The 27,820-nt window shown below is 39.6% G+C and overlaps 1 protein-coding gene across 1 annotated transcript in view; it reads right to left on the reverse strand.

Moving 5' to 3' along the window:
- wu:fb13g09 (ATP-binding cassette sub-family C member 5) overlaps nucleotides 1-27,228 on the reverse strand; it is a 62,304-nt gene extending 35,076 nt beyond the window's left edge. Inside the window, exons 1-17 of the mRNA XM_057850724.1 lie at nucleotides 26,923-27,228; nucleotides 22,955-23,153; nucleotides 20,070-20,225; nucleotides 10,183-10,330; nucleotides 8,558-8,791; nucleotides 7,845-8,018; nucleotides 7,373-7,520; nucleotides 5,537-5,685; nucleotides 5,236-5,343; nucleotides 3,987-4,340; nucleotides 3,351-3,422; nucleotides 3,144-3,268; nucleotides 2,994-3,066; nucleotides 2,670-2,873; nucleotides 2,393-2,518; nucleotides 1,994-2,102; nucleotides 1,731-1,915 (exon numbers count right to left, since the gene is read on the reverse strand). Coding sequence (XP_057706707.1) covers nucleotides 1,731-1,915; nucleotides 1,994-2,102; nucleotides 2,393-2,518; nucleotides 2,670-2,873; nucleotides 2,994-3,066; nucleotides 3,144-3,268; nucleotides 3,351-3,422; nucleotides 3,987-4,340; nucleotides 5,236-5,343; nucleotides 5,537-5,685; nucleotides 7,373-7,520; nucleotides 7,845-8,018; nucleotides 8,558-8,791; nucleotides 10,183-10,330; nucleotides 20,070-20,225; nucleotides 22,955-23,145 — 2,556 coding nt within the window. The 5' untranslated portion in view covers nucleotides 23,146-23,153; nucleotides 26,923-27,228. The remainder of the gene's footprint in view (nucleotides 1-1,730; nucleotides 1,916-1,993; nucleotides 2,103-2,392; nucleotides 2,519-2,669; nucleotides 2,874-2,993; nucleotides 3,067-3,143; nucleotides 3,269-3,350; nucleotides 3,423-3,986; nucleotides 4,341-5,235; nucleotides 5,344-5,536; nucleotides 5,686-7,372; nucleotides 7,521-7,844; nucleotides 8,019-8,557; nucleotides 8,792-10,182; nucleotides 10,331-20,069; nucleotides 20,226-22,954; nucleotides 23,154-26,922) is intronic.
- Between the last annotated feature and the right edge of the window lie 592 nt (nucleotides 27,229-27,820).

Below are 27,820 nucleotides of genomic sequence, written 5' to 3' on the forward strand. Positions count from 1 at the left end.
CTGCCATAGCAGATTCATGGCGCATTAAGTCCCATTTGTCCGTATTACCCTGGAAACCCCCGTTTAAAGACGTCACGCAACCGCTTTTGTTTCAACCCAGCCATAAAAAGAAGTAATTTGTCATTAGCTTAGAATCATTAATTGGTGTCTAATTTTTCGTTAAAAAAAAAAAAAAAAAACACTTAAAAAAATTATTCACTCACATATTTTAAACTTTTAAACAAATTACGTCACAATGAAAAAAACGCTGTCTGTAAAAAAACTCACTGATATCTACCTCATAACTATAGATTAATTTTATTTTTTTTTGTTACTGTCGCATTTCCCATAATATGTTAGATGATAAATAATCGATCCAAACAAAGAAAATTAAAAAAAAAATTAAAAAAAGTTTAAAAGGGTAAATATATGAAAAAGAACATCTCGACCACTCCTTGTGTCTGGGATTTCTGCATCACGGCCCTTGTTATATTACCATGTTTCACCCCCAAAAAATCCGGCTGTGGCCATTCACATCTGTGTCTTGACACTTGATAATACACGCTGCATGGAGTTTTTGGATCGAAACAAGGTAAGTACGCGATAATATCTCGTTAAAATCATGGCGTCTTTAATTCTGCTCTCACCTCCAGTTAGGGTTTTGCTGTTTAATTTTTTTTTTTTAAATGCCCTCCTGTTCAAAATTTTTCTTCCCCCAGAAAATTGAGATTTTAATCTTTTCAATGATGTATCACACATGCATATCGGACAATTTTGAAATTTGGCCAAATTGCGTGTCTCAGAGGGGAACTTCAAGTCACCTGAGTGTTTTCCCTCATATCATTTTTAGTATATGCAAAAGGCCACAAAAATAGGGCCTTAGACATATCTTTTTACAGAATCTATAGTTGGTCCTAAATGCCTAAAATGGCTCTTTTTAGACTTCCCAGTGAGAGGTCTCAAAATCTTACTCACTTTGTTCTTGTTCTTGGGGAGGAAACTAATATAGTTGGTGCTAAATGCCTAAAATGACTACCTGTATTTTTTTTTGACTGCCCAGAGTAGAGAGAGGTCTCAAAATCTCACTCAAACTAACTATAATTGCTGCTTCTTATTCGTAGATGGATCAGAATGAAATTTGGTAGGTATATTTTAGGGATGTATCTGTGACAATCCTCAGAACAGATTTTTTTTTTTTTTGGTCATAGCACCAATTAGATCATTTAATTGCTGAATTAGAAATTGCAACTCCTCCATTATTTATGGACAGATCAGATTAAAATTTGTTAGGTACAGTATATTCTTGGTACTGTATATGCACTGTTCTTCGGAGGCCTATTATTTTTTTCTCTCAGGGATGATTAATTACATTAATCAATTGTAGACTTATTGTTGCCCGTAGGTTCCAATGGCAGTTAGTTAATTTTGAACTTGGTTTTACAATTTCTGAGTAAAACACTAACAGTAAATAGCAAATGACAACTGAACTAATGTTTTTAATAAATCAGACTTTTAAGGGGAAAAATGTGGTGGTGGGCCATTTGTGGCCATATTTCGCCCATGTTAAAATCAGAACCATAAAATGACATATTAATTTTAACCACATTGCCTTTGCAATAAAATTTCTAATGAAATTTAAAAAAAAAAAAATACAAAGCTTTTCCTGTGAATTGGCACTGATTAAAAACTAAGTGAATGAATGCAAAATCTGTCAAGTAAATAATTGCTAAGTAAATTTTTCCCGCGCTCACCCCGCTGCCCTGCTTGATCCAGTGACTCAGCCACCAGTTGTTGAAGGCGATGCTGCCCGTGGTGCTGAGAAAGAAGAAAGCGTTGAGGAAGAAAATCACCGGCCCTCCTGCTGCTCTGATGTAGGCAGCGTATACAGCACAGGCAACGGCGCCGGACCCTTTTTCTTCTGCTTTCATCAGTTGTTCTGGATAAAAAATGCTGATACATGAAGCATCGTGCAAAATGAACAAGAGTGAGCCCTCAAGTGTCCCATATGTCTCACCTTTTTTGCTCTGTGGCTTTTGTTGTATCTTAGCTATTTCCTCAACAAGGCAAACTTGTACAGCAGTTACCTTGTGCTCTGTATTTTTTAAATTCTCTCTCACCAGATTCTATGGAAATAAGAACAGAGAAAGAAATAAGGCGGGTGACAAGTGTACATGGCAGGTGTGACAAAAACACACTTTTGCTTGTTTAAACAGAGATATCAGTGACAGGATCTTTAGCAGCCCTCCAGTAAATCAATGAAGCCATAAATAAGGGAAGGCCTGGTGTGTATAAACACTCCCAGCTATTGGGCATGTCTTTCTTGTGCTTATGAATTATTCAAATTATGTTACTTTGTAGCAGGAGTGAAAGTGCCTTATTGAAAAGAGTTTATTGTTTGTGCCCCTGGCCTTACCTCCTGTTGCATGCTTCTGAACAGAGCTGCATATTCACGCTCTTTAGCCATTAGTTGAGCATGAGTGCCGTGCTCAGCTATCTGCCCGTCCTTCATGAGGATAATATCATCACATTCTGGCAGGTACTGAAAAAAGGCAGAATGTAAATTTAGCATTGCTTTAGAAGATTAAAGTCATCCCTAAGGTAAAGCTAGAACAAAGTGCCATATGCCACCAGTGTGTAAGTAAATTAAATTCAGTTTGGAATGGTTCCCGTCCAGGTTTCCTCTTCCTCACCTGCAGCTGGTGGGTCACAAAGAGCACAGTCTTGCCTTTCGCAGCCGCCTGTATTGCCTTTTTGAAGATGTGAGAGCCCACGCAAGCGTCGACAGCACTGAGAGGGTCATCCAGGAGGAGTATGGGGCGCTCACTGTAGAGCGCCCGAGCCAGGCTGACTCTCTGACGCTGGCCTCCGCTCAGGTTCGCTCCTCTCTCGCCAATCTGCAATGAAAGAAAATGCAATCCTCTCGCTGCAATAAGAAACAATTTCGAATGGGAACTCCAATTTCTGACTTTCGTGGGAATTTCATTTGGCAGAACAAAAAGACAGCAGACAAATACCTCAGTCATGTCTCCATAAGGCAGCTCCGAGAGATCTGGTAAAAGACAGCAGGCTTCCAAGATGGCATCATATCTGAAGATTAATCAACATTTTTCAATTTGTGATGACTTGGACTGTCTCTTGCACTTATGTGTGCCCTCATAGCTTACTTTTCCTGTTGAAACTCCTTCCCAAATAGAATATTCTCCTTCAGGGAATCATTGAGAATCCAAGCTTGTTGGGACACATAAGCAAAGCCCCCGCTGGCTGCGACGTTGCCTTCTAAAAGGGTCATCTTTGATACAGGTCGCAGGTGATGGTGTTAAACGATTGAATGACTATTTATGATTCATACAATTTCAGCATTAAGCTCTTACTTGTCCCAGTAGTGCTGTGAGAAGAGAACTCTTGCCACTTCCAACTCCACCGCAGATCCCAACAAGTGAACCCTACACAGCCCAAAAAAAAAATTAGATTGGCGAGTCTAATCACAAATGCCAAAAATAGGGCAGATCATGTCCTCCATATCATTTTATGTGTCTCTAAAAGCCTGCCACAAATTTTCCTTGCATTGTTATGAAGCAATTATCCTAAAGATAATAAAATGCAGAGGTGTATTATGTAACAGCGTGGTGATTATTATACTTCCCACACAACGACATTACTGTAGGTCAGGGACACAAAGTGTAACTTTAATATTCTCTAACCACAAGCTTGGTCATTAAAAAACACGTTGCAACTCAGCTTCTGTCTTGTGAACGTCACGGCTTGCAGTATGGAAGAGGCAAATAGTGAAAGTATTTTTTAAAACGTGCAATAATGTACTATAAACTTATATTGTGATATACCCCATTTCCTAAAAGAAAAGAAATAATTGTTTTGCATTTTGTTTCCTTACTGTGCTGTCTCACCAGTACAACTGGGAACCTAAAAGCAACCACAGAGCAAGTGGTTCATGGTAAAAACAAGATTACCACTAAATCAAGACAACTAATTGGATGTGGTAATCATACCCTCTTAACACGGAGGTCAATACGGTGTAGCGTCTTGTGCAGTGGAGGCCGGATGCTTTTCGTGGAGGAGATAGTACTCTGTGGACTCTCTTGCTCCATGTTAGTGAGGAGACTCTGAGCATTAGGGCCATCTTTGCTTTCCTTGCTTTCCTCGGTGGAGATGAAAAGGCTCAGCTTTTCCCTGCGGAGTACGCGTTTCATCCCCCCTCCCTGCTTTTTAGGGGGTGGGTTTGACTTGGTGGCTGGGGTTCGTGCCTTCTCCCATGCCAGTGTGGCGTCCTGGAATTCAACCGCATTGCGAGGGTCTTGCATTTTGATCAACACGACTTCTCGGACATCCATTGTGAACAGCCTCTGTGGAGACAGCAGAGTTTAAATGATTAAAGATCCAGACGTAGAGAAATGTCCATCAATTATTGGAGTAAAAATGGGAATATCAATAGGGCAAAGCAGAGCTGATATCATTGATGACTTGATATACATTCAAAGATCTAACAAAGCAGGCGCTCGCTTGCATTTTAGGACAACTGATAGTCTTAAAAAATCTGCAGTGAAAGCCGAAGAAACACGAGAGTATCAAACTTTTGATTCAGATATAAGTAAATATTAACGCAAAAAAGGCCTGCCTCTCGTAGAAAAAACACATCTTACGGTCAATATATTAAACATTCATTATTTCAATCATTCATCGTCCATCCCGTTTTTTCAATAGGGTCACAGAGGTGCTGGAGGCAATCCCAGCTGGCAATGGTCAGGAGCCTGGGTACAATTGGAAATTGCTAGTCAATTGCAAGGCACAATGAAACTACCAACCATTAATACTTATGGACATTTTGGAGACTCTAATCAGCCTATCATGCATGTTTTGGGATAAAGATTTGAGAAAATCAACACCTGCACAGGGTTAACCCAGATCTGTGAGGCTTTTGTGTTAAACACTATACTGGATTTGAGAATCAAGTGTAGGGCTGCCTATGTTCCGGCTTATTTTCAACAGGTACAATGTGTCTTCATCATGCAACTGCACAAAAACAGAATGTCCTTCTGGTGCGTTTGCTTACTTAACCATTGCTAGCTGTGTGAAAATATGTGCCACTAACATGTGACTTTTACCAAATATTTGTAACACAGGCAGGGGAGTGGATTGGTGTTATGTGTTCTTGGCATCAACGGGGTAGTTAGTGAGAGATGCTTCAAACACAAATAGGGAACCTCTGCTGAGGTAATGCACAAATTGTATATTTCTCACTTGGAATCTCTTCACTGCCACAGCACCTTCTGACAGGGACCTGACAGCCAAGGGCGTGACCTTCAATGCGAAGGTCATGGAGTTGAAAACAGCAACTACAGTGAACACCTGTGTGGAAAAAAAGAATCAGTTATTCAATTGATCTTCTCCTGCAGTGAGGTCATTTCATCATGACCACCATCACTATAACTCTTGCATCCCATTGGAGAGTAAAGTTGTAAGTAATGTGGGACACAATGAGTGATAGCATGAGAAGCATTACTTTGCAGTTGAAAGTTGAAAGGTCTTTTGAAGCAAATACCTCTGCTGCAGTTAGGTCATAACCTAAGGCCATGTGCAGGGTGAATGTGCAAACACTGGCTATCACCACGACGATTGGCGCCACGCCCACTGTGAGGCTCTGGATGAGACCCGCTCTTTCCAGTATTCCTCTCTCCTCTAACCTCACCTCTGTTGATAAGACACAAAGTAAAGTTTAAGACCATCCACTCAAGCATCATTTTATATATTATTTTGTGTCAACGCTGGCTTATATAACACTGTCACCTCTAACATGTCATCACGGTGCAACACAATTAATTTAATTAAAGTTTTATCAGTAATCCTGTTTTGTGTCACGGGCTGCAGGATCCTAGTCTGGCTAACTTTGTGCTAAACTGGTTACCATTGAATCACAGGGGACATGGACACGCAATTCCGAAAATCTGAACTGAAATGAATCACTAAGTTTAAACACCCTTTGAAGTCGTTTTCATGATTATTTCTGAATATATGAAATATGATGGATTTTTTGGGTGGTGCTTAAGGAGAGGTTTGATGATGTGAACTGAGAACTGGCATAAGTGGTCCCTACATCCCCGCGTGTCATTCCTACAGTGGCTATTTGGCGCAATTGCTACTTAACCCTCATTCATAATAGTTCGGCCCATTGTTACCCTTGCAGTGTGAAATTAGCCATCGAGCTATGCCTTCAAGATACATTATTATTTTTCCTTGTAGAGTCATGACTTAAGCAAACCCTTGAATTACACTTGTAAACTAGTGTGTGAACCTGCAATTGTGGCTCATCCAGCGGAAAATCAGCGAACAGAAATATCCCTTAGCCCCCACTTTTCAGAGCATGCTGTGCTTATCAGAAGCTAATGCTGTTAGGTAACGCAAGTCTTTGCACCCATCAAACCTTAGTTTTTGACATGACATCCTTTCAAGCAGTATAGTCTATTGCTTGAAAGTGGAAGATTTTCAGGGTGGTTTTTATACTAATTAGCAGCAATATGGTGACACAATTTTCAAATTTCAGAAGAGCCTGCTCAGACATTTTCAATAATAGGCAGATAAAGGATTTACATGGTTACTTAATTTCATAATTAAAGAGTGGTGCAAAAAATATTTTTTTCTGAGACTAAGTATCTGCAAATAACCTTATACCCGCGTGGACTAAAATGAATACTGGAAAGACACCAAGCCCATATTTGGTCATAAGACCTTTTTAAATCAAAATCACAGATTTACTGTATTTCTGTGCTGCTTCGACCCAAAGTTTTAAAAACAATTACCACATTGAAAAGCACAAGGTGATAATCTTTTCTACATGACTCTGCAACCCAGTGGAGTTAGGTGGCTTTTTTAGACTGAATTGTGATTAATCATCATTAAAACTGGTAATCACAGCCTCAGCACTCAAACAAGCCCCAGCAGACTAATTGAGAATAGCATTTAAAAGGGGCAAACGATCCTTATCAATAACCTACAGCAAAGGTCCTGGTGAGAAAAGGCCGTCACTAATTCATGCGTAAGTAGAGCATCCTCGACATTCATTCTCTGTATCATAAGGCTCCTAACACCATGCAAATTAACCTTGAGGCCAAGGGATTCAAACTGGCCTTTCCGATAGCGGGCAGCACAGGCGGACGATTTAAACGAGCTAATGAAAATGGATTTATGGTTGGGATTATCTTGCTGGTCCACTTAAACGGATATGACTTTCTTTTCCAGGTGATAAATTTACGTTACTTGCGACCTTCGCGGACAGCTGCTGAAATTATTTGACGCCAAGCTTAATTAGCATGTGACAGCATGCCTTTGCGTTCCAGGGCGCGAGCAGGAAATCATTGGCGTACGATGACAGGAAACTCACTCTGAATGTTCTGCGCAAAGGCATCTTCCCAACAATACATCTTGATGAACTTTATGCAGCCCAGGATCTCGTTCATCAGCCTCACGCGCTGGTCAGTCACCGCCACACACTTCTTGCGGAAATACGCTGTCAGTCTTGACGCAAGCATCTGTCCAGACAGGAAGAAAGAGGGATAGAGGAAGGGGGGGTGATGACAAGAAAAATAAGAAGCGGTAGAGGAAATGAAAGCAGACACAATCACATTAAGCTGCACTGCAGGTTCTTCTGGAGGGCCTGGATGGCTAAATGGCTTTCACATCAATACCAGTGGGGGCACAGTCTGAGTACTAATGCAAAAATAGCTACAGAGCGAACAGAGAATTGATTTCATCAAAAGCTAATGATTTCTTTTTTTGAGTTGAGCATGTAGGATGAAATGAGATGGTTTAATTAAACCAAACTATTTAGGAATGGGATAATAACGTCATCGTACCATGGTAGGATAGAAGATGATGAAAATGGCTGATCCCAGTAAAGCGGTGGGACCAAGAAAGTAAGTGGTGTAGGTCAGGCCAAGGATGCCCACCAGGGGCCCCCCAGCTAGCAGGCAGCCCACTGAGACAGCCTCATACAGACGCTGGCCATCGCTGGAACAGATGTTTATCAGCTGAAAAGAGAACACAGCGGGACATTTGAAATTTCAGATAGAAATTACATCAAAGTACTAACTCTAGACATTGGACTGTAACAATGCACGACAAAAGCATCACATGAGCTGACAGTGCAATTTACTCGACCTATTTTTAAGCTAGCATCATGATAAAGTGTGTGTTATCACTTTCTTTGCAAGAGAAAGATCAAGAGTAGACAATTACATCTACTGGAAGTGGACTAATTTGAAGCAGAAAACACTACAGCGTTCTTTAAAACATTGCCTTTTTCAATTATTAAAGGTTTTATTCAGGCCTCCATGCTGCAATTCTATTCATGCAGAAGACTACAGCGCTTGCCATAGTTTAAAGTAATATTAAAAAAAGAAGTTTATCCATAATCCCAAATGCCAATGTTATATGAGGACTCATCTAAAGCTTAGACAGCCTCTGTCCTCACTGGCAATGGAACCTAATAAGAGTAGAAATTAAATCCGCCTCAATCATCTTCCTTTGGTGCTCTGCTGCGAGGGAAAATTCAATGATTCTGCTCTACCTCGCCGGGACTGATGTCTTTGGTGCTGCGAAGGCGGAGGATCCTGTTGAAGGCGAATGTGAGAGCCGCTCCGCGGAGGCGAGTTGCAGTGCGGTAGTTGACAGCCCACATGAGCGCCAAAGACCAGGAGCGCATCAGTTCCATGGCAAAGATCCCGGCAACCAAACAGAGGCCGTACTTGACGCTGTGCTCGGAGCTCTGGGAATATTCCAGTAGGGCTCGAACCAGAATCGCCTGGGAAATGGGAATGGAGAAAGTCAAATAATAGTCCCAGTTCAAATAATAAACATAATGTGGTAAAGGAAAAATCATCAAATGACATGAAAACTGTTTGTTTTGTGGTATTTTCAGTGGAAGATAATAATATCTGATAAGGTACAGCAAACACATTCAGTCCAATCTTGTGCCAGACAACTAAGCCCTTATCTTAGAACTGAAAACCTCTTAAGGTTGAAGGCAGCAAAAAGAAACAAGTTTACACATGATGTACTTTGATGAAAAAAAAAAACAGCTAGCTGTTTTGTTCACAATACAAAAGATTTCAGAAAGCAGTGTAGTAACCGTACAAATATATGGTTTTACAGTCACTTTTTTAAAGTACGTACCAAGAGAAGTAAAAAAAAAATGCAGACCGCTACATAAGCTATTAATTACATATTGTATATTTGAGCTAAAATTTGATGCTTGAGGTATAGTAGCGATTTTCATCTAGAAGGCAGGAATGGCAAATGGGTGTTTCATTTTCTAAAGCCCTGGTAACTAGGGTTGTTAACCTCTTGGTACCTCACGATACTATACGATTCGTGATACAAAACTCACGATAACGATCTCACGGTATAGTGATACGATTATCGATACATTGGTCAGGAAATAATTCTTCAAAACAACTAATAAAAAGAAAAACATGCTATCTTCAACCGTCTGCTTTAAGTTCATCACTAGTAGACGTACAAGCTATATGAACTGGGAGGGTGTCAGCGGATGAACCCCTCGCATTTCAAATGGGCCCCTCCCATTTCTATGGCTGCCAGTAGCAGCCAATGCCAGGCAACAAGGTCGTTTTGGGCCATTTCATGTTGATTTTCAGTCACTTCCTACTAATTTTGGGGCATATTATGGGTCACTTCCAGTTGATTTCAGAGTGTATTATGGGTTGCTGTTGATTTTGGGTCACAGAACAGGAAGTTATCCGGGAATAAACAGGCAGTGACTCAAACTCAAAAGGAAGTGACCTGTAAATGCCCTCCTAAAATGAACAGAAAATGTTAACTGTTAATGCAGTGAGAATCAGAAAGAGTGACTGAATGCGCTGGTTTCGAATGAATGATTTTTTTTTTTTTTTTTTTTTTTTAACACTGACACCCTTTTAAAACGATATCTCAGCATGAGCATATTGATAACCTTTAGGGATGCAAAGTATCGATGTCGAAGTACGATACCGTATATTACCATGTTGATATTTTGTCACACCCGTTCCGCTAGCCTGTTGTCTCTTGGCTGCATAAGAAGGGATAATTGGGAGAAAAACACCAACTTGGGAATTTGCAAAGCCAAAAAATGCTGGAAAGCCTGCTTGCCGGATCAGCACAAGTATCATGGGATCAGAGGATTTGAGAGGTACTTACGGGCCCAACAAAGCCTGCCACCATTGTGAGAAGGAGGGCAAAGATGGCCACCAGCATTCGAGTTTGGCAGAACCTCATAAAGACTCTTGTCAGGGACGCTCCCTCACGCCCCCATCTTTTCAGTTCGTCGTGCCACAGCGATTCCAGTCTGGAACACATAACAGAAACACTCATAATTTCACCTATCATAACCAATAAATGACCAGCAGGACATCGACTCCAAACTCAGACTGAAGCAATAAAGTTATTGATCTTAATTTACTTTAATGATGCTATACATAGCATGAGCTCATGAAAATGCACTAAATTGGCTGCTGTTCACTGGGCAGTGATGTTTTACAGCAGTAACCTTTTAGGAGTATAGGCATAAGTAACATAATGTATTAATACGTGCATTTGTCTTCAGGATTGCATGTCCACATGATGAAAAGATGTGGCGGGCCGTATTATTACCAGACCCACATCCTTTAAGTTTACCCTACCAACTTAATTGTCTGCCTTTTCATTTCTTGAAAACAAGTTAAGTTTCGTTAAAAAATAAATAAATAAATAAATTCCTCATTAACATTCCCACCAGCTGAAACAATAGGGGGCATGCTTAGGTTAAAAGGCAATCATGCAGACCAAAAATCACACAAGAGAAATTACAGCAATTATCCAGAAATTAACATAAAGTTGACCCGTACTTTAAAATCTGACTTCCATGAATGATGAAGCATGTAATTAGACTTTGAAAGCTACACGCTAAAATATTAAAGACGTGTCTAATGCACTTTTATTGCCGTGTAATGTTCTGTATAAGAGCGTGGAATATCATGTTGGCCAGGTTACTAATGACTCACTCAAGCAGCAGCAACGGGGCCGCCACAGAGAGTAATTTACACCCTAACGACTTTATTAAAAACCAATCAAAGACTGAGAACATTAAACCAAACCGACTCTTGCGCAGCCTGATAATTACTACTTGACGTCAAACGACTCGAAAGGACAAAAAAAGATGTTGCAGTTATAGCTGAAAGATGCGCAATATATTGATTTTAGCATAGGGAACATATCATTAATTTAAATAATTTTTAAAAAATAATAATGAAGCTGAAACATAACTATTTCTGGAGTAACATGCACCTTTATGACAACACTGCTTGACACGGGAGAAACAACTCTCAATATGCTGTATGCATCGGCGTAGGTTTTGTCTCAACATTGGTAGGGACGATATAACAACATAACTAGCATTTGCACTTTTTGCTGGGGACGGAACATTAATAAGACCAAACAGATTATTGAATGGGGGTCATGGCTACATTTTTCATGAATATGAACCTAATTAATTGATAGGCTAAATGATCAATGCAAAATAAATCTGCACTGATTTATGCTAACTTTTATGGGTATTTGTTCAGGTAATGCAACGTTCGATTCAAACCTTGTTTTCAAAAGCTACTGGAGAAACATTTTGAAGTGCAAGTCCGTGTATTAAAAAACAGCGAACTATCCAAGAATGGGTCCACTTCTGGGGGACACTAGGGCACCCTAGACTCAAACTAAAGTATTGTAATATAAAAGAGATTTGGGAAAAAAAATAATGAAAATAAATCTGAGGTATCCAAGGACCGATCTACATCTGAGGCATACTAGACAGCCCCAAGACTCGAACCAAAGTACATGAAATTCTGGTGTGTGTTTTCATTTTACAGATTTTTTTTACGTGTCGTTTCATGTTCATGTTCATGTCAGTGTCCTCCTGAAGTGGACCAATTTGTGAATAGCGCCCCATTTTTTTTTTTTTTTAATAAAGGGACTTGAACTCTGAAACCACTGCGTTGCATTACTGTAATGCACATAGCGCAAACAACGATCTAAATGAGGGACGGCTAGCTTGACTTCGTTGTTTCTTGAAGGACGCGGAGGTGGTGGCATTTTGTCGACATGACTCTGTCGGGGCTGTGTGAGAGTGCATGTGCACATTTGTCTGTGTGGCGTGAGGGGGTGGGTTGGGGGGGGGGGTCAAATAAATAGCCAATCAAACGTGCGTTTGAGGGGGAAAAAAATGAACCGGCACATTCAGCAAGTGGAAAGGGATAAATGTAAGTCTGTACATAATGAAGATAATTCACTTAATGGTAGGGCCTAATTCTAACCTTACAATATAAGGGAAGACACTCTAAATGACTTATATATAACTGAACTCATCATATAATACAAAATACAAATAAGGTTGCTTAAAAGTTGGTGGGAACAATCTGAGCATCTTGACAAGTTGCTAGTGTTATGTCCCTACTGTCCCTATGCAAACCTACGCCCTTGGCCGTGTGCACCAACCATATGTAGTTGGTTTAAACACCACCATTATGATGTAAAATGTATGGTATCACATTTAAGTTTACAATAATATGAACGTAAGAGCAATGTGACAACAACACATGGTGTAAAATGTATGGTATCACATTCAAAATCACAATAATATGAATGTAAGAGCACTGTGGCAACAACACACAGGGACGATTTAAAAGAAATATTCTCAGCAGCCAGCAGTCAAGCTGATGTTTTGAAAGGCGTTTTGGCTGGGACGCAGCATTCAAGATTCACACCTTGCTGGGCACTAGCAAGTGTCAACTCTCCCAGGGTGAGTTTTTTTTTTCCTCTTCTCCCCCATCTCGCCATCGTCTCTGCTGTGCATTTGGGTTGCATAACAGTTCCTGCTATGGCAACACAAACTAAATCCTTCCTTGCTGCAGCACCCTGCATGTCATCATCACCCAACCCTGACCATGTGAGATGCACTTTTCTATTTAAGTCACCGACGCACATTTGGGCTGCTACATCAAAAATTCCGGCTTTACAGAGATGATAATCATTTGTTACGATTGACTCTAACATGATGACTTTGCAACTTTATATTGAGTCAAAATTTTCAAAGATAAAGTTAAAGATAATTTCCACATTGCAGTATATAGTGGTACAAATGAATTTTTAGAGTTGTAAAAATATATTATATCATGATTAAAATCGCTTAAAAAGCTGAACAGGGAGGGGTTAAAAATAAATAAATAAATAAATAATAGCCCAATAATTCATGTGTAACATGGAAGCAAAACTTGGTATGGATTTTGTTTTTTATTGTCCGTCCACGACTGCAGGTATGCTGCTGCCTCCTCGTTACTACTTGCTCGAACTATCATTGTTAGCGCTTCGTGGCTGTAACATAAACACAGTGACAATTTTTTTTAAAAAGTAAAGAATATGAAGCTTTAGAAAAACAATTCAGAGCCTCATGAAAGCCAGTGAGAATCGACGTGGGGAGTGCTGGCGGATTTAGTAACAATTGAGGATCTTGCTATAACAGATATTCAGAGCTTTTTCGCAATTGACATTTTTGTGACAAGTTCATTCTTGGAATCAGATACCACTCAGATGTTTTTTCTTTAAGCTGCAGTTCAGCAGGTAGTCATCTTATCGCTAGAGATGGTGCTCTCCAGTCAATGAAAGCTAATGACAGCAACTGAGGGACACAGTGCATAGTAGGCTGTGGTAGTTAATGACATAACCGCCAAAGTCAGCCGCTAACTCTGGCTCTAATCTCTAATCGCTGTTATTCTTAGCTGCCCACCATCCCTAGAACAACCCAGGGCTAGTGCTATAGTGAGACTGGATGTCCATCGATTAAAAGTGCCAGTGTCAAACTGAGCACAGAGTGCAAACACATGCATGGACACCAAGAGTAGAAATCTTTCGACAGCAAATTCCCACATGTTGGTTCTGCAGGTTTTTTTCTTTTCTTTTTAAGCCTATAGCCATCACTGTCCTTTTCTCTCACCACTTTCAATGTTTGACCAGCGCAAGCTTCGCCTTCATCTTGCTCATAAGCAGGGCCGGAGTGGGACTCATTTTCGGCCCTGGAATTTCATGCCTCAGACCGGCCCACTCATTTAAAATTATGTCATTATGCATACACGTGTTAAGTTCAGTGTTCTCTAAAGCCGTGTACTGTAATTCTGTGTATTCCAATTCAGTGCAGGTCATGGTTGTTTAACAAGGTGGCTTTATTTTAACAAGTGCAACACAACATATTTTGAACAAATTTAAAAATGGATTTTAAAAAAAACTATATTAAATGATACATTTGAAAAATAAATTAGGCCTGTCAAATGATTAAAATTTTTGATCGAGTTAATTACAGCTTAAAAATTAATCGTAATTAATCGCAATTCAAACCATCTATAAAATATGCCATATTTTTCTGTAAATTATTGTTGGAATGGAAAGATGAGACACAAGATGGATATATACATTCAACATAAGGTACATAAGGACTGTATTTGTTTATTATAACAATAAATCAACAAGATGGCATTAACATTATTAACATTCTGTTAAAGCGATCCATGGATAGAAAGACTTGTAGTTCTTAAAAGATAAATGTTAGTACAAGTTATAGAAATTTTATATTAAAACCCCTCTTAATGTTTTCGTTTTAATAAAATTTGTAAAATTTTCAATCAAAAAATAAACTAGTAGCCCGCCATTGTTGATGTCAATAATTACTTACACAATGCTCATGGGTGCTGAAGCCTATAAAATCAGTCGCACCCAAACGCCAGCGGAGGGCGGCAAAACTCCATAAAGCACAATTAACAAGTGGGCATGTCATTGTACTGTCATTTAAATCTGTCTGAGCAGGGCATGTGCGTTAATTGCGTCAAATATTTTAACGTGATTCATTAAAAAAATTAATTACCGCCCGTTAACGCGATAATTTTGGCAGCCCCAAAATAAATGAATAAATAAGACCTTTTCTGCAACATCAAATATTAACAAAATGAGTGCTTACAGATAAAACAAACATAGCAACATAACAATATAAAAAATAAAGAATACGTATTGCACATTGTAACAACTTCTAATGATACTATTATCCATTTTCCATTTCCACTTTAAAAACGCCACGTAATTGATTATATTAATTCTAATGTTCACTCGCTGAACGACATGGCAATCCTACCTTCCAGCTCTGCACCTGTGGTGTGTTCATTATGGCTAATGCTTGCTGCTACATATCCCTTGTGAGGTGCTACAAGAAGCCAAAGTTTCCACAATTACATATTGTCGTATCACACGATGCAAGTTGCATTTTATTCGCCATCTGGCCTTACCACTTTCGTTGTAATCCTCTGTAGTTTGAGGCAGCAAGGTCGTTGCATGAAAAAAATTAGCTATTTTCGCGCATTTTGCCGATTCTTTCACGAGTGCTTTTCTCTTTTTAATTCTTATTTTTCAGCGCCACCCTTGCTCTTTTTATCCATCCGAGCACCGAGATAGCAGCTAATTTGGCTCAATACAGACTACAATTAGGGGGCGGAGCTGCATGCTGTATTTTTCGTCTGCACACGTGAGGATGAGTCTGGAAAAAAAAATAATACTGTTTTTTTTTTTTTTTAAGACGGCCCACAGGGACAGCGGTAACAGAATGTAAGTTATACTCAGTGACACTGTCATAAATAAATACCAAACAAAAAATGATAACAGTGTAATTTTTTTTTTTTTTTTTTTTTTAATAAAACGCGGACCGGCCCATCTGGCCGGCCGGCCCTTCTGGAATCGTCCAGAAGCTCCCGATTAGTCACTCCGGGCCTGCTCATAAGTACAACTGGGAGAGCACAGCAGGGCTTCTTCCAATATTTGTTGAAAATGAAAAAAAAAACATAAATATCAATCCTGTAGAGCTGACAGCGTGAGGCACGAGGCATGGTGCGAATGGATGGTTCATCCCAGCATTGATACACTGGGAATGGAAACTAAATCCTTTTCGCATCAGTGTTCGGTATTAATTTAGAATTAAATTCCACCACTAAATTGCAACTCTCTACGCCAAATCGTGTTTCATTCTGGTGCTCTCTTAAAGCAGCTTTGCTGTGGGTTGATACCAATTACACCCATGAGGGAATACAGTTGTGTTCGCAATAACAACTTCTAAACTTTACTAAAGGTTGGGACATGGCCCCAAAAAGAAGCAATTGTCTAAGTATGCACACCGTTTGCTCACCTATTTCGACCCGTATATAAATCCAAGTGTTATTCCATTCTTAATGGCGAGGGTTCAATTTTGTCAGCGTATACCCTGCTGCAATAACAAGTTAATGTAATGTAAACCTAGGGATGTCCGTGGGAATTATTGGCAAAACTTTCATTAAGACAGTTACATGAAGTAAAACACTGATGTTTCATTGTCCCAAAAAGTTTTTTTCGTTAGATTATTTAAGTCTGGCGCATACCTATGGAAGAATTAGAGTGGAGAATCAGTCAGTCCAATTTCAGTGTGTGACCTCTCAAATGCACTTCCAAAAGAATGTTCAAATATTCCCATATATGTACACACTCCTAAGCCTTGTGGAAAACCTTCTCAGCCTTCAAGACTTGTAGCTTGTTTGGGCGGCAATGGTTGGCACGGATGTATTACATTAAAGAAAGATGTCAACTTTAAAATTGGGTATTATCTTCATTTTTGCAATCCTGCCCCTTGTGATTTTCCTGACACGCACATGATGTCATCATGACACATCAGTTTAAAGAGAAAAAAAAAACTGCCAAGTGTGCTAAATACAAAAACCAACAACTGTTAGCTTCTCCATTTCGAATTTTCAATTTCAGACAAGGGCACTGTTACTAATCAAGTCTATGACCACAAAATTGTCATTCATGTTAAAAAAAAACTAGAGCTGTAATTTAACTTGATAATACCTTGACAATCACTAATAACTAGACACGTGCCAATTACCGGTTTCAAGGTATACCGTGGTATGAAAATGTCAAGGTTTCAAAACCGCAAAAATTTTCCGTCATACCGTCCCTACGATATAGCTATTTTTTAATGTCCCAAAAAGTTAGGGAGAACTCCCTCGCTTACAGCTGCAAGGCTCAATCCTCCCCCATTGGTTGTTGCTCAGTGTCAGTGAGTCAGCTGTACTACACAATGGCTGTAGGAGGTGAGATTCCTAAACTTTTTCTACCATCCAAGAAAATGAAATCACTGGTATGGCAATACTTCGGGTCAGATAAGTTATAGACGGCCGCAGCTTCGAGGGGGAGGGCCAACCGACATGTAAAACATGCTCGTGGAGGGTGGCTTCCGAGTAGGCAATACCTCCAATATGATTTCGCATTTTACAAAATTAAAGGTTGGTAAACACTGTCATGAACGTTTCCCACCAGCTACGAGAGTTAACACCAGTGTGTTTAGTGTGTCTGGTGGTGGTAAAACATGTGTTTTTTTCTCTTGAGCAACTGTCTGTGTTGAGAAAGTGTGTATAATATAAACATGATACGAGTCCTACACACGTGCTCTTTATGTCTGTTTAGTTGTTGCAGCCTTATTAAGAAGCTAGTTTAGACAGTAGGGTGTTCAAAAATTGGCAAAAATGTGAATTGTTCCAAAGTAAAAGCAGATTTTTGTTCATGTCCTACTTTGACTTAACAAAAATGTTTACAACTGAGAAGTTACATGTATGTTATAATTTCAAGAATTTAGACAAGTTTAAGGTGAAGAAGGTCCTAAACGATTAATAGGTTATCGAAATAATTGTAAATTTGCTAATCGATTAGTTGTCAATTAAATAATTAATTGTCGCACCTCTAGTAAATAACATGCACATATAATATAGTTGAAAAGATTATTCACTCATCTAGTCAAGACTAAGCTGGTTGAAATCAAAACCAAAGCAGAAACTAAACATAAAAAGGGTCTGCTGTGGGGACCTTTTTTTAAACTAGAACAAGCAACTTCAATCTCTTTATCTCCAATGCGACAGTGGAGAGTGAATGAACTAAAGCAAATATTTTTCTAGAGCAATGAACAACTAGGTCAACACTGGTGTTGAGAATGAGCTGAAATTCCAACGATTGGATGTTTTTAATGCATAATATTCTTCATTTTTAATATCTGTGCTTCCACCATTAAATCGTGAACTTTAGCTTAGAGCTTCAATCTAATACATTTTCTTCTCTTTCACACCGCTTGTCCTCATTACGGTGCCATCTGAGCTGTAACCAAACCCAGCTGACTTTGCACACCTTTTATCGGTTCATGTGACGGCCCTGGCCATTTAGCTGTTGTTTTATTTTGAGAAGCCTCCAGTCAGCTGATTGTCACCTCCGTCAGCTGGCTGCCTCCACTCCCATGGTGACATAAGCTGATAAACGCCGGATGGACAAACGATGTCGCCGCCGCTGATTGGCCACAACGAAAAGGCGCCAAGCTTCATAAACCTGCCGCAGTCAATGCTCTGGGAGGTCGCATTTGACAGCATTCGTGCCGCGGTCCTCCTCGCCAGCTGTTTGCTCGCCATTCACTTTCGTGTGCGTTTGATCGCTGTTTTGTTACACTCCCGCTTTTTTGGTGAGGTCTTTTGTATTTATTTGTTATTGGATCATTTTTGTTCACCACTGTAAATAAGAGCACTGAAGCAGTAGGGGTAAGCCGCCATTTCTGTTAAACCCGTTTTTTTCCTGTTTTGTTTAGTGTAAGAAGATAGGTTAGTGCCTGTCTTTTGTTTGTTCTTTTTCACGATTAGGGTTTAGTTAACAGGGGGGGTTTAAGTGTAGATTCCTTTTGTTTGTTGTTTTGGCCTGGGCTTACCCTGAAGCATGGCTTAAGGGTAATCACAATCATATTCACTTGCATGGGTTTGAACCCATTAAAAATGAACAAGATAAGGGCTCAGATACACCAGACGCATCTTCGTTTCGGGTCCGGCACGGCTGTGTTGACTACGTGCTGTGCAGTACGTCAAAAACAGGCAAAACATACTGGCTGCGCTGGCTGCAGTCCGCCAACTCCGTCCCATCGTAATGTGGCATTCAAAACAACACAAACAAGCGGAGTCTGTACTCATCAGAGAAGCAGAGAGAGTGGTGGGCTTGATTTGACTGAACATTTTTTCTCCGATTTTTTTGCTTTCACCATGAGTTCGCGACACTATTTAATTACTGTTTTAAGTTACATGACTTGCATAAAAACACCCCGTCCATCCTCATAGCTTCTGCTATGGCGTTCCATGTGTAATATTCTGATTAGATGTTTTCCGAGGCACCCTGAAGTGCACGCTAAGGTGATGTTGTTTTGTTCATGTGATGCGGGAGTAACAAAGACAGTCTACCGAGAGCGACAGGTTGAGGAAGTGTTGTTAGCACCGTGTGTTAATAAAAACAAAGTTGTCAGCATGTCGTGTGTTTGATATAATTGCCAAAAAAACACACATAATAGGACACCTTGCAGCTTCCTTTTTAATGCGGTCCCTAAAATAACAATGATCTGCTGCATCATAAATCACTTTGTGACATTCCAACCTCCATGATGAAACGTTCTTCGTCCGTGTTTGCTGGTGTTTAAACCGTGAATAAGACACTGGGCTGTTGACTCCAGGCCTGGATCCGCCCATTTTGACGGATGCGTCTCCGGCAAAAATAGAAAATAGCATAAACCATCCTGCGGGCTCCGGCATGCCGGAGATGGTCCGCAGTCAATCCGGAGCACTGACGCTGCAGAACAATAGGATATAATGGGAACTGATTGGCTCCGGCGGAGCTGGACCGAACTCAGAACGAAGATGCATCTGGTGTATTTGAGCCCTAAGAGGCATACTTCACATGGGTGGGCCTGAGCCAAATTTTAAACCTATAACCACACAACAGTGAAGCAAACGTGCTAACTAAGACTTTGCCTTGCCACGTTGAAGTAAAATTTCCTATACTCTATAGTTGTAGGATTATATAATTGTGCAACATTTCTTCAGCGAGCCCTCTTTGAGTTTACCTGCAGACCATTTCTCGCCTCACACCCTTGTGTCAGCATTTCATGTTCGGTGCCTCGATCATCACCACACTGAGCTCACCTTTGGCAGTTGACTTCAGAGGCTTCATGGCAGGACAGCCCCCACACATCGTCTATGGACAAGTTGGACGTCTTGTAGGCTCTCAGGGCCAGCGGCGAGAGCCAATGCAGGGTCATGAAAGAGAAGAGACCGGCATTGTCAACTGGGTGCTGGTGTCTGGAAGAGAGACAAATGGCGGTAGGTAAGACGCCCACATTGATGCGTGGAACTCATACAAAAAATGGGGGGGCGGGGGGGGGGGGGGTGCTTGGCCTGTATTGGCAATTGTAGAAAGCATTTGAGTTTGAGGCAAGGTGAATGCCTGCAATGTTTGAGCAGTAATTTGCAGGCTCTTAACAAAAAAGCCGCTCAGGGCTAGTTTATCACTTGGCATACAGAACGTACAGATGCACAACTGTCTGCTACTTGGGGATAAGATTTTATTTGCTATCACAGTTTCTTCGTTTGGCCAGATTAGGTATCTGTGGTCTGTGTCTTGTTTGTGTGTGCTTAAATTGGAATCTAGATGTACATGTGTAAGAGGGGTATCAGACTAGCACATATTCTATGTTTATATTTTATAATTACACAAAATTAGTTTTTTTCTTATGTTCCATTTTATTTCTGTCACTCCTCCTTCAAAGTTGGAACTTTTGTTTGTATGCTATGTTTGCCCTATATCAGTTATTAACGTGGCACCTTCTCCTTTAGGTTGGGTGCACTTTATTAGTCCTCCCCTTTTCTGTGTGGATGTCGATGGGAAGGTAAGTGCCTTTTGCCTGCAGAGATTTGGTCCTGCAATGTAATTTCTAGGCATGTAGTCATGTATAAAAATCTCATTGCATCTCTTTTTTAAATTTATTTTGAATAGGGGCACGTTGTTAACACCAAGTTTAATGGGAGTCTTTATGTGACTTTTGTCAGGTATCTCCCCCTTTACTGTGTGGACATCGATGGGGAGGGGCACGTTGTTATCGCCAAATTTAATGGGATGATTGCGTCTTTTTGTGACTTTTATCAGAAATTACATGCACATCACATCGCAGTCTTGACTCCCGTCATCATTTAATCATACAGCGCAGAGTCGAAAAGCACCGGTCAGACATGTGCCAAAAAGTTGCACCCCGTAAGATTACCGAAATGTTATTTGTTTTAAATTCAGATCCATCCTTATACTCAAAAGTTGGTATAAATTAGAAAGCAAACATCCCATTTTTGACATCTATCGGTGATTGCAAAGAGGAACATTAATTTTCAAAATATTTTTTTTTACATTGTTTAATTTTTGCATTTGCTCAATATCCGGCTTTTGGGGGACTTTTTCCAAAAGATACTCCCGCCATGCAATGTCTCATTTTCATGCAAAATTTAATTGTACCTCAAAATACATAATTTAAGATCAACTCTGGGTGTTTGTATTTTCTTTGGTCTTTTGTAGATTTGTTGTGAAACTCATTTCAATAGAATGTTCCAAATGCTGCTAAGAAGGTGAGAAGATTTTAAGGGAAGGGAATCCCTTATCTGTACGCCGCAAAGTGTCTTTCTTTTTCTCCGTTGAGGGTGTCATTATTCGAGTATGTCGTTGATTTATGTCAACTAAGTGCCTATGAAGCCTTTTGGTACTCTTTTGCGATTAGGCGCTATATAAATACACCGTATTTTTCGGACTACAAGTTGCACCTGAGTATAAGTCGCACCAGCCATAAAATGCCCAACGAAGAGAAAAAAAAAACATATATTAAGTCACACCGGAGTATAAGTCGCATTTTTGGGGGAAATTTACTTGATGAAATCCAACACATAGAACAGATATGTCATCTTGAAAGGCAATTTAATATAAAAATACAATAGAGAACAACATGCTGAATAAATGTACAGTGTACAGTGCATGAACAACGAAATGCGAATATACTGTCCTCACCAGGACGCTACGGCTCGGTCCTTGCTATACAGCAAACTCCCAAATGACGATGCTGGACGTCCGTATAATTTGCTGAATCAATTTGGTCCTCGATACCAAACAGGTTCGCATCAACGTAAATAAATAATAATTAGGTGCTCTTACAGCAATGACATAAATGGTTAGCATGTGTTCGCTAGCATTAGCACATCGTTCAAACAACCACACAACTGGCTCTAAGTGTCCGATCGCGGGTCGAAAACACACAACAACAACAGAAATGATACACACAGGCATTGCCTCTGTAGAGATACTTTAAAAGCATAAACAATGAACGTAAGTTCGCAGCCGTGTTTCTCTATTGCTAACTCGCCCATTCACTCACAGCTACGTAGTTGTCCATCTTCTTCTGGCGTGTGAGCGCTCTTCAAGTGAACAAATGCGAGGGCGTGAAAGCGCCACAAACTAAGAGCATGCATAACAATATAAATAAGTCAATAATATAATTGAACACACATTGCCAAAGGCAGAACGCGAACGTGGCCACAGCTATTAAGAGTTATTCAGATAACTATACCATAAAGAACATGCTAACAAGTTTACCAAACCATCAGTGTCACTCCAAAATACCAAAATAACATGTGAAATGATATCATAATGTGTTAATAATTTCACACATAAGTCGCTCCTGAGTATAAGTCGCACCCCCAGCCAAAATATGGAAAAAAAACGTGACTTATAGTCCGAAAAATACGGCACTTGTATAAACCTTCATTATTCCTTATGGTTAACACATTTTTGGAATAGCATTACAAATGAAACATTCAATGACATTGTCAATAGTAGATGTCCAATTCATTTGACCTGGCCTCCAAGGTCAAATGGATTTGATGTGAATAGGAATGAATGAGTTAAGTATCTAAAAAAATATGGTTCAGTAAATAAATCACATATTCCATCAGTCTGTGGGAAAAGGATGGCTGTAGGATAGAATGCTGTCGTTTACTTGTGTGTTATCCTGAAGGGCTTCAGTAGCTGTATGCTTTGCCGGTAGCGACCCCGTTTCTTTGGCCCTCGCTCCACAAACACCTCAGCTTCTTCTTCCTCCTCCTCCTCCTCCAGCTCGGACGATGGCTGGAGGGAGGCCATCGGCAGGCCCTCCATCCGCCCAGCCGCTTCCAGGGCATCGGGAAACATGGCGAACTCTATGAAAAGACAGTACATTGTGAAAAGCAAAATCAAAACATCTCCTTGTGACTTTCTTGATGAATGTGTTATTCAGACCCTAAATTGCCATGTTGTGATTGCTTGTATTTCTGGTGATTCGAGCTGTGACTTTCTGGCATTTGTTTTGTATAATTATGCAAATAATTATATGGCAATCCAAACTGTTGAAAACAGACTGTCTCCAAATAAAAAGAGCTAATTATTTCTAACAGTAATGAAAGCTTTGGGCAGTGTGGAATAAACACCTTATTTGAGTTCTGAGTTTTTTCCTCACATTCATATCAGTGTTGTTTTTGTCAACGATGTTATAATGAAAATATTTCGTCGACGAACAATTTCTTCTTGGGAGACTAAAACATAACAATACAAATGCCAGTTTGTCTGACAAGACGAGAACAAGACGAAAATGAGCCATTGTTTCTGTCACATGTTCACATTGTTTGACATTTTATGTGTAGTTAACCTGCATCATAGCAGTGTCTGGTTGTGTCACTCATTTGACGTACTGAGCCACCCCAACTCACTCACTAGTGTTCGCTCCAGTCCCCTCATTGCTTGTTTTGAGACACACACACTAAGATTTGCCTTCTTATCTTGGCATGAAAAGAATATGTAATGTTGGTTTAACCTTTCAAGGTCTGTGCTGAGTGATCATCACACATTAAATGTAACTCGTAGCGTTATCATAACATTCACATTCGCATTAGCATTAGGCTATTGCTAACGCGAGTCCTCTTAAAGTAAGTCTCGCACAACTTTTTTTTTTTTTTTTTTTTTTTACATAAGTTTGTGGCGTCCAGGTGGGTATAATTAATTGAAAATAATGTGCTGTTTTCCTGCTGAGTATATTATCACGTGATTGATTTGTAGATGCTACAATATGTGTTTGACTGTCAATGTTCATTCAAAATAACTGGAACTTGGAACCTTTTTTTACTTATTTATGATTAGAATGAAACTTTGGAATTATATAGATGAAAATATTGAATACACGTGGACTAAAAACGAAATTAGTCTGAGTTTTCGTCAACAAAAACTAGAAGACAAACACATTTTGAAATGACTAAGACTAATACGTATTATCATCCAAAAGACTAAGATGAAAATTAAAAGGGCTGCAAAAACAACAACACTGGTTCGTATTTAAGAGGTGGCAAATAGAAAAGTGTCTTCCACGGGTTCTGCATTTCCTTTTAAGCCTTCGAGAAGTGTTGTGCTGAGTCAGGATTGAGACTTTGAGGAATCACCTTGCACAAGGGTCACGACGGCTGTCTTGCACAAAACTTAAGCGATTATCTATTTAAAGACATCTCGAGAACGGCCCCAGGAGTTCTGGAGAGGCCGTATGAGCTGCTTGTGTAAGAGATGGGGAGTTTTTTTCCTTGAATGCGAGTACAGTTTAAATCCTGACTTAATGGAAAAGTACTGCAAATTAAACAAATGTTTACTAGAGGGTTGGGCTATTGACCAATTTGATCCAATATTTGTTGGTCAGATTTGGTGATATACACTACATACATTAACAACATGGCTGCAAACAACTAAACTAATTGTAAATTAATTTCCCAAAGCAGTCAGTGATTTGCAAGTTTTTGTTTTGGTCAATTTATTTCGTGACATTCACTACGCCAAAGTAGAAGGGAATCAGAGAGTCATTTGTGATGAATGCTGCAAAGACACTGTACCCATGAATGTATAAAATGAAACGCAGTTATTGATAGACACGTTGATAACTTTTGCCCCCAAGTACAGAATGTACTTTTAAGTATTTTCTTTAGGATCGCATTCCATCTTTACAGTTAGAAATTAGAAAATGAAGTTGGAAAGACATGAAAGATTTGAGAATTGTAAAAGAAAAATCACTTATTTTCGTAACATCTGTCAAAAAAAAAAAAAAAAAAAAAAAAAAAAAACAGCAGTCATTAATTTTGGGTCATTGATGGAAGGTAATACTGGGGACATTTCAAACATTATATTCTATGACTCTCAAAAGTGCAAAAATAAATGTAAAACTTGATTTGAAAAATGCAATTGTGATATGTTTCTTCTGTAAGTGAAAGTGGGGTGGGGGAAATACAGTGATAATGAACAAATGCATTTTTAATATTAAGGCTGTATTGCCCAACCCAACCTTTTCTTAATGCCGTTCAAGGCTCTTTTCATCACAGTTCCTTGAAATTTTGTCTAGTTTTGATTTTTGCACAATGGGCCACATCACATGCTCTCAAGAGTTGAACCTAGCCCACATGTCACAAGGTGGCAAGTTACCACCCTGTTCTACTAGTATCGTAAAAAGGAAACCTTTCATACCAATTACATACAAGAAACAATTTAGTACGTATGTAAGACTAGAGCTCATAAAGAGATGTTTAGTGTTTCCTTATACCATGTGAATGTGGGCCATATGGAAGCCATTTTCTCCAGATGTATTTTTAAAAATGTGAGACTATTCATTGCAGTGAAGGGAGTCTGAAGATAAGAAAAGAAGCGGGGCCCTCTGCTCGCCTGGCAGCTTTTTGCTGCGTCAAGACCAAGTCAGAAAGTACAGATAACTTCACACCACATGTTGCTAACAAGAAGGTTCATGAAATGGTCATCACGATGAAAGAATCGGACAGTGAGGAAACATGGTGAAGGTACTGGACGTACTTAAAGTACATATTATTCTCAAGAGTATGCAATGTTTGTTTTGGTATTATCCACCCACAATCCAAAACAACACACATTACGTTAACTGAAAACAAAAATGATTCTAAATCAGTGTCCTGCAGCATGTACACTAAATGTGTACGTAAGAGATTATCAGGCATGCCACATTAATGTATTAATTTTCACACAATTTGTCAGAAAATTACTACACTTGCAGAAAAAAATGTGCTTTGTTTATCTATCTATACCTGCAACATATAGCAACAGCAACAACAATTAATTGCTATTCCATTACTTGTAAATGGCAAAAAGTACATACCTGCACAACCACCTGTTATGACATTTTTGTTTAGGGTTGTGCTGTGAGATTTTTCTAATGAAAACTGTGCTTTGGTCCTTTCAACCTTTAAAAACATTGCACAAATTGTGCTTCAGTGTGAATGTAAATGGTGGTTTAACTATTATATACCCAACAATTAACCCTTTTATATGGCACTCATTAAACTAATTGGCTGCCATTGACGACACTAGACTTCCAATCCATTTTGACTGAGTGGCAGGAAGCGAATGATCACTGCCAACCCTCCCAGTCAAAATTGATTGGATCTCTAAAGCTGTCATTGGCCAGAAATATAAGCACTGACAAACAGTTATCCTAGTGGCAATGAATTGGACAGCTATCATCGTCGATGGCAGTGACTAAATACTACTACTTAATTAAAAAAAAGAAGAAGAAAAATCAACTTTAAAGTGAGACCTGGCATTCATATACGTAAACAGTGGGTAGATACAATGTACCTGTGTTGCATTATGGGGAAATCAGTATTAGTATCAGTATTGCAAAGGGTACAAAAAAAAAAGTCACAAACACAACTTTTCCAGCATGTTAGCTTTGAGAGTCATTTTTATGAGAAACAAATGTGTTCTCGATATATAAATTACCTTTTTGTGTCACTTTGGTAGAAATAAATGTAGCAATATCTTTGTTTGTAACATAAGTAACACTTCGACCTTGTCCCACAACGAAGGAGCTAACACTAGTGGCATGTTTTATCATTGGAAGACACTAAAAATGGACTGAAAATGTCAGTCACTTACGTGGATGTCGGGCGGGCTCGGTCACACTTCTCAGATGTAGTGTTTAAGAACAGCAAATGCGGATGATGATGACCATGTTTGCTCGTTTACTAGCTTTTGGCTGAGAGACGTGAAGGTAGCACCCAGCAACTCATCTCCCGACTCGGTGAAGATAGCTGCAGAGATGGAGGCTGCGGCGTCGGCGGGAGGATGGAAGTGCGGCCCGGAAAACATTGTCAACTTGTCCTCCCCCGCTCACGTGGATACAGTACGTGCTGCTTCCTTCCAAAGCTCCGCTTCACCGACTCACGGAGCTCCGCGGGGAGAGGAATTCCCGACATCACGCCTACGTCACAAAGTGCCAGCCAATTGGTGACGGCTCTCAACGTCACGGGAATGAGGAAGCGCACGCCGGAGACAAAGGGGGCGGGGTCGCGACAAGGGGGTACGTAATCACGAGTAGGGGGGGGGCTACCGGCTCAAACTGCAGCTTGATTGGCTTCCCACTGCTTCACTCTCAGTACGATTGGTCAGTATCATATTGGTGGTGAAGCACACATGAACCGAGAAAATATCATTAGAAACAACCATTGTGCTTTGATTTAACTCAAGATTATTTTTGGTCGTTACAAGAAAAAAAAGAAAAAAAAAACAGACAAAAAAAAACTTAAAGACCTGGAGTCCATAGATTGGGACATTAGATTTTGGGTCATGTAAACTACAATAATACGCTTACAAATGGCCCCTACACCATGACCCAAAATGTCACGTCCACATATGTGGACGCTAGTTCTCAAAGACATTGTTTATGTTGTTAATTATTATTTTTGAATGTATATTTTATGCATAAATAAAATGATAAATTAATAAAAAATATTAATAAAAAGATCAAATCAAGCAATTATATACAGAAATACAC

Source organism: Corythoichthys intestinalis, chromosome 11 (assembly GCF_030265065.1).
Source record: "Corythoichthys intestinalis isolate RoL2023-P3 chromosome 11, ASM3026506v1, whole genome shotgun sequence".
Taxonomy (NCBI): Eukaryota; Metazoa; Chordata; class Actinopteri; order Syngnathiformes; family Syngnathidae; genus Corythoichthys; species Corythoichthys intestinalis.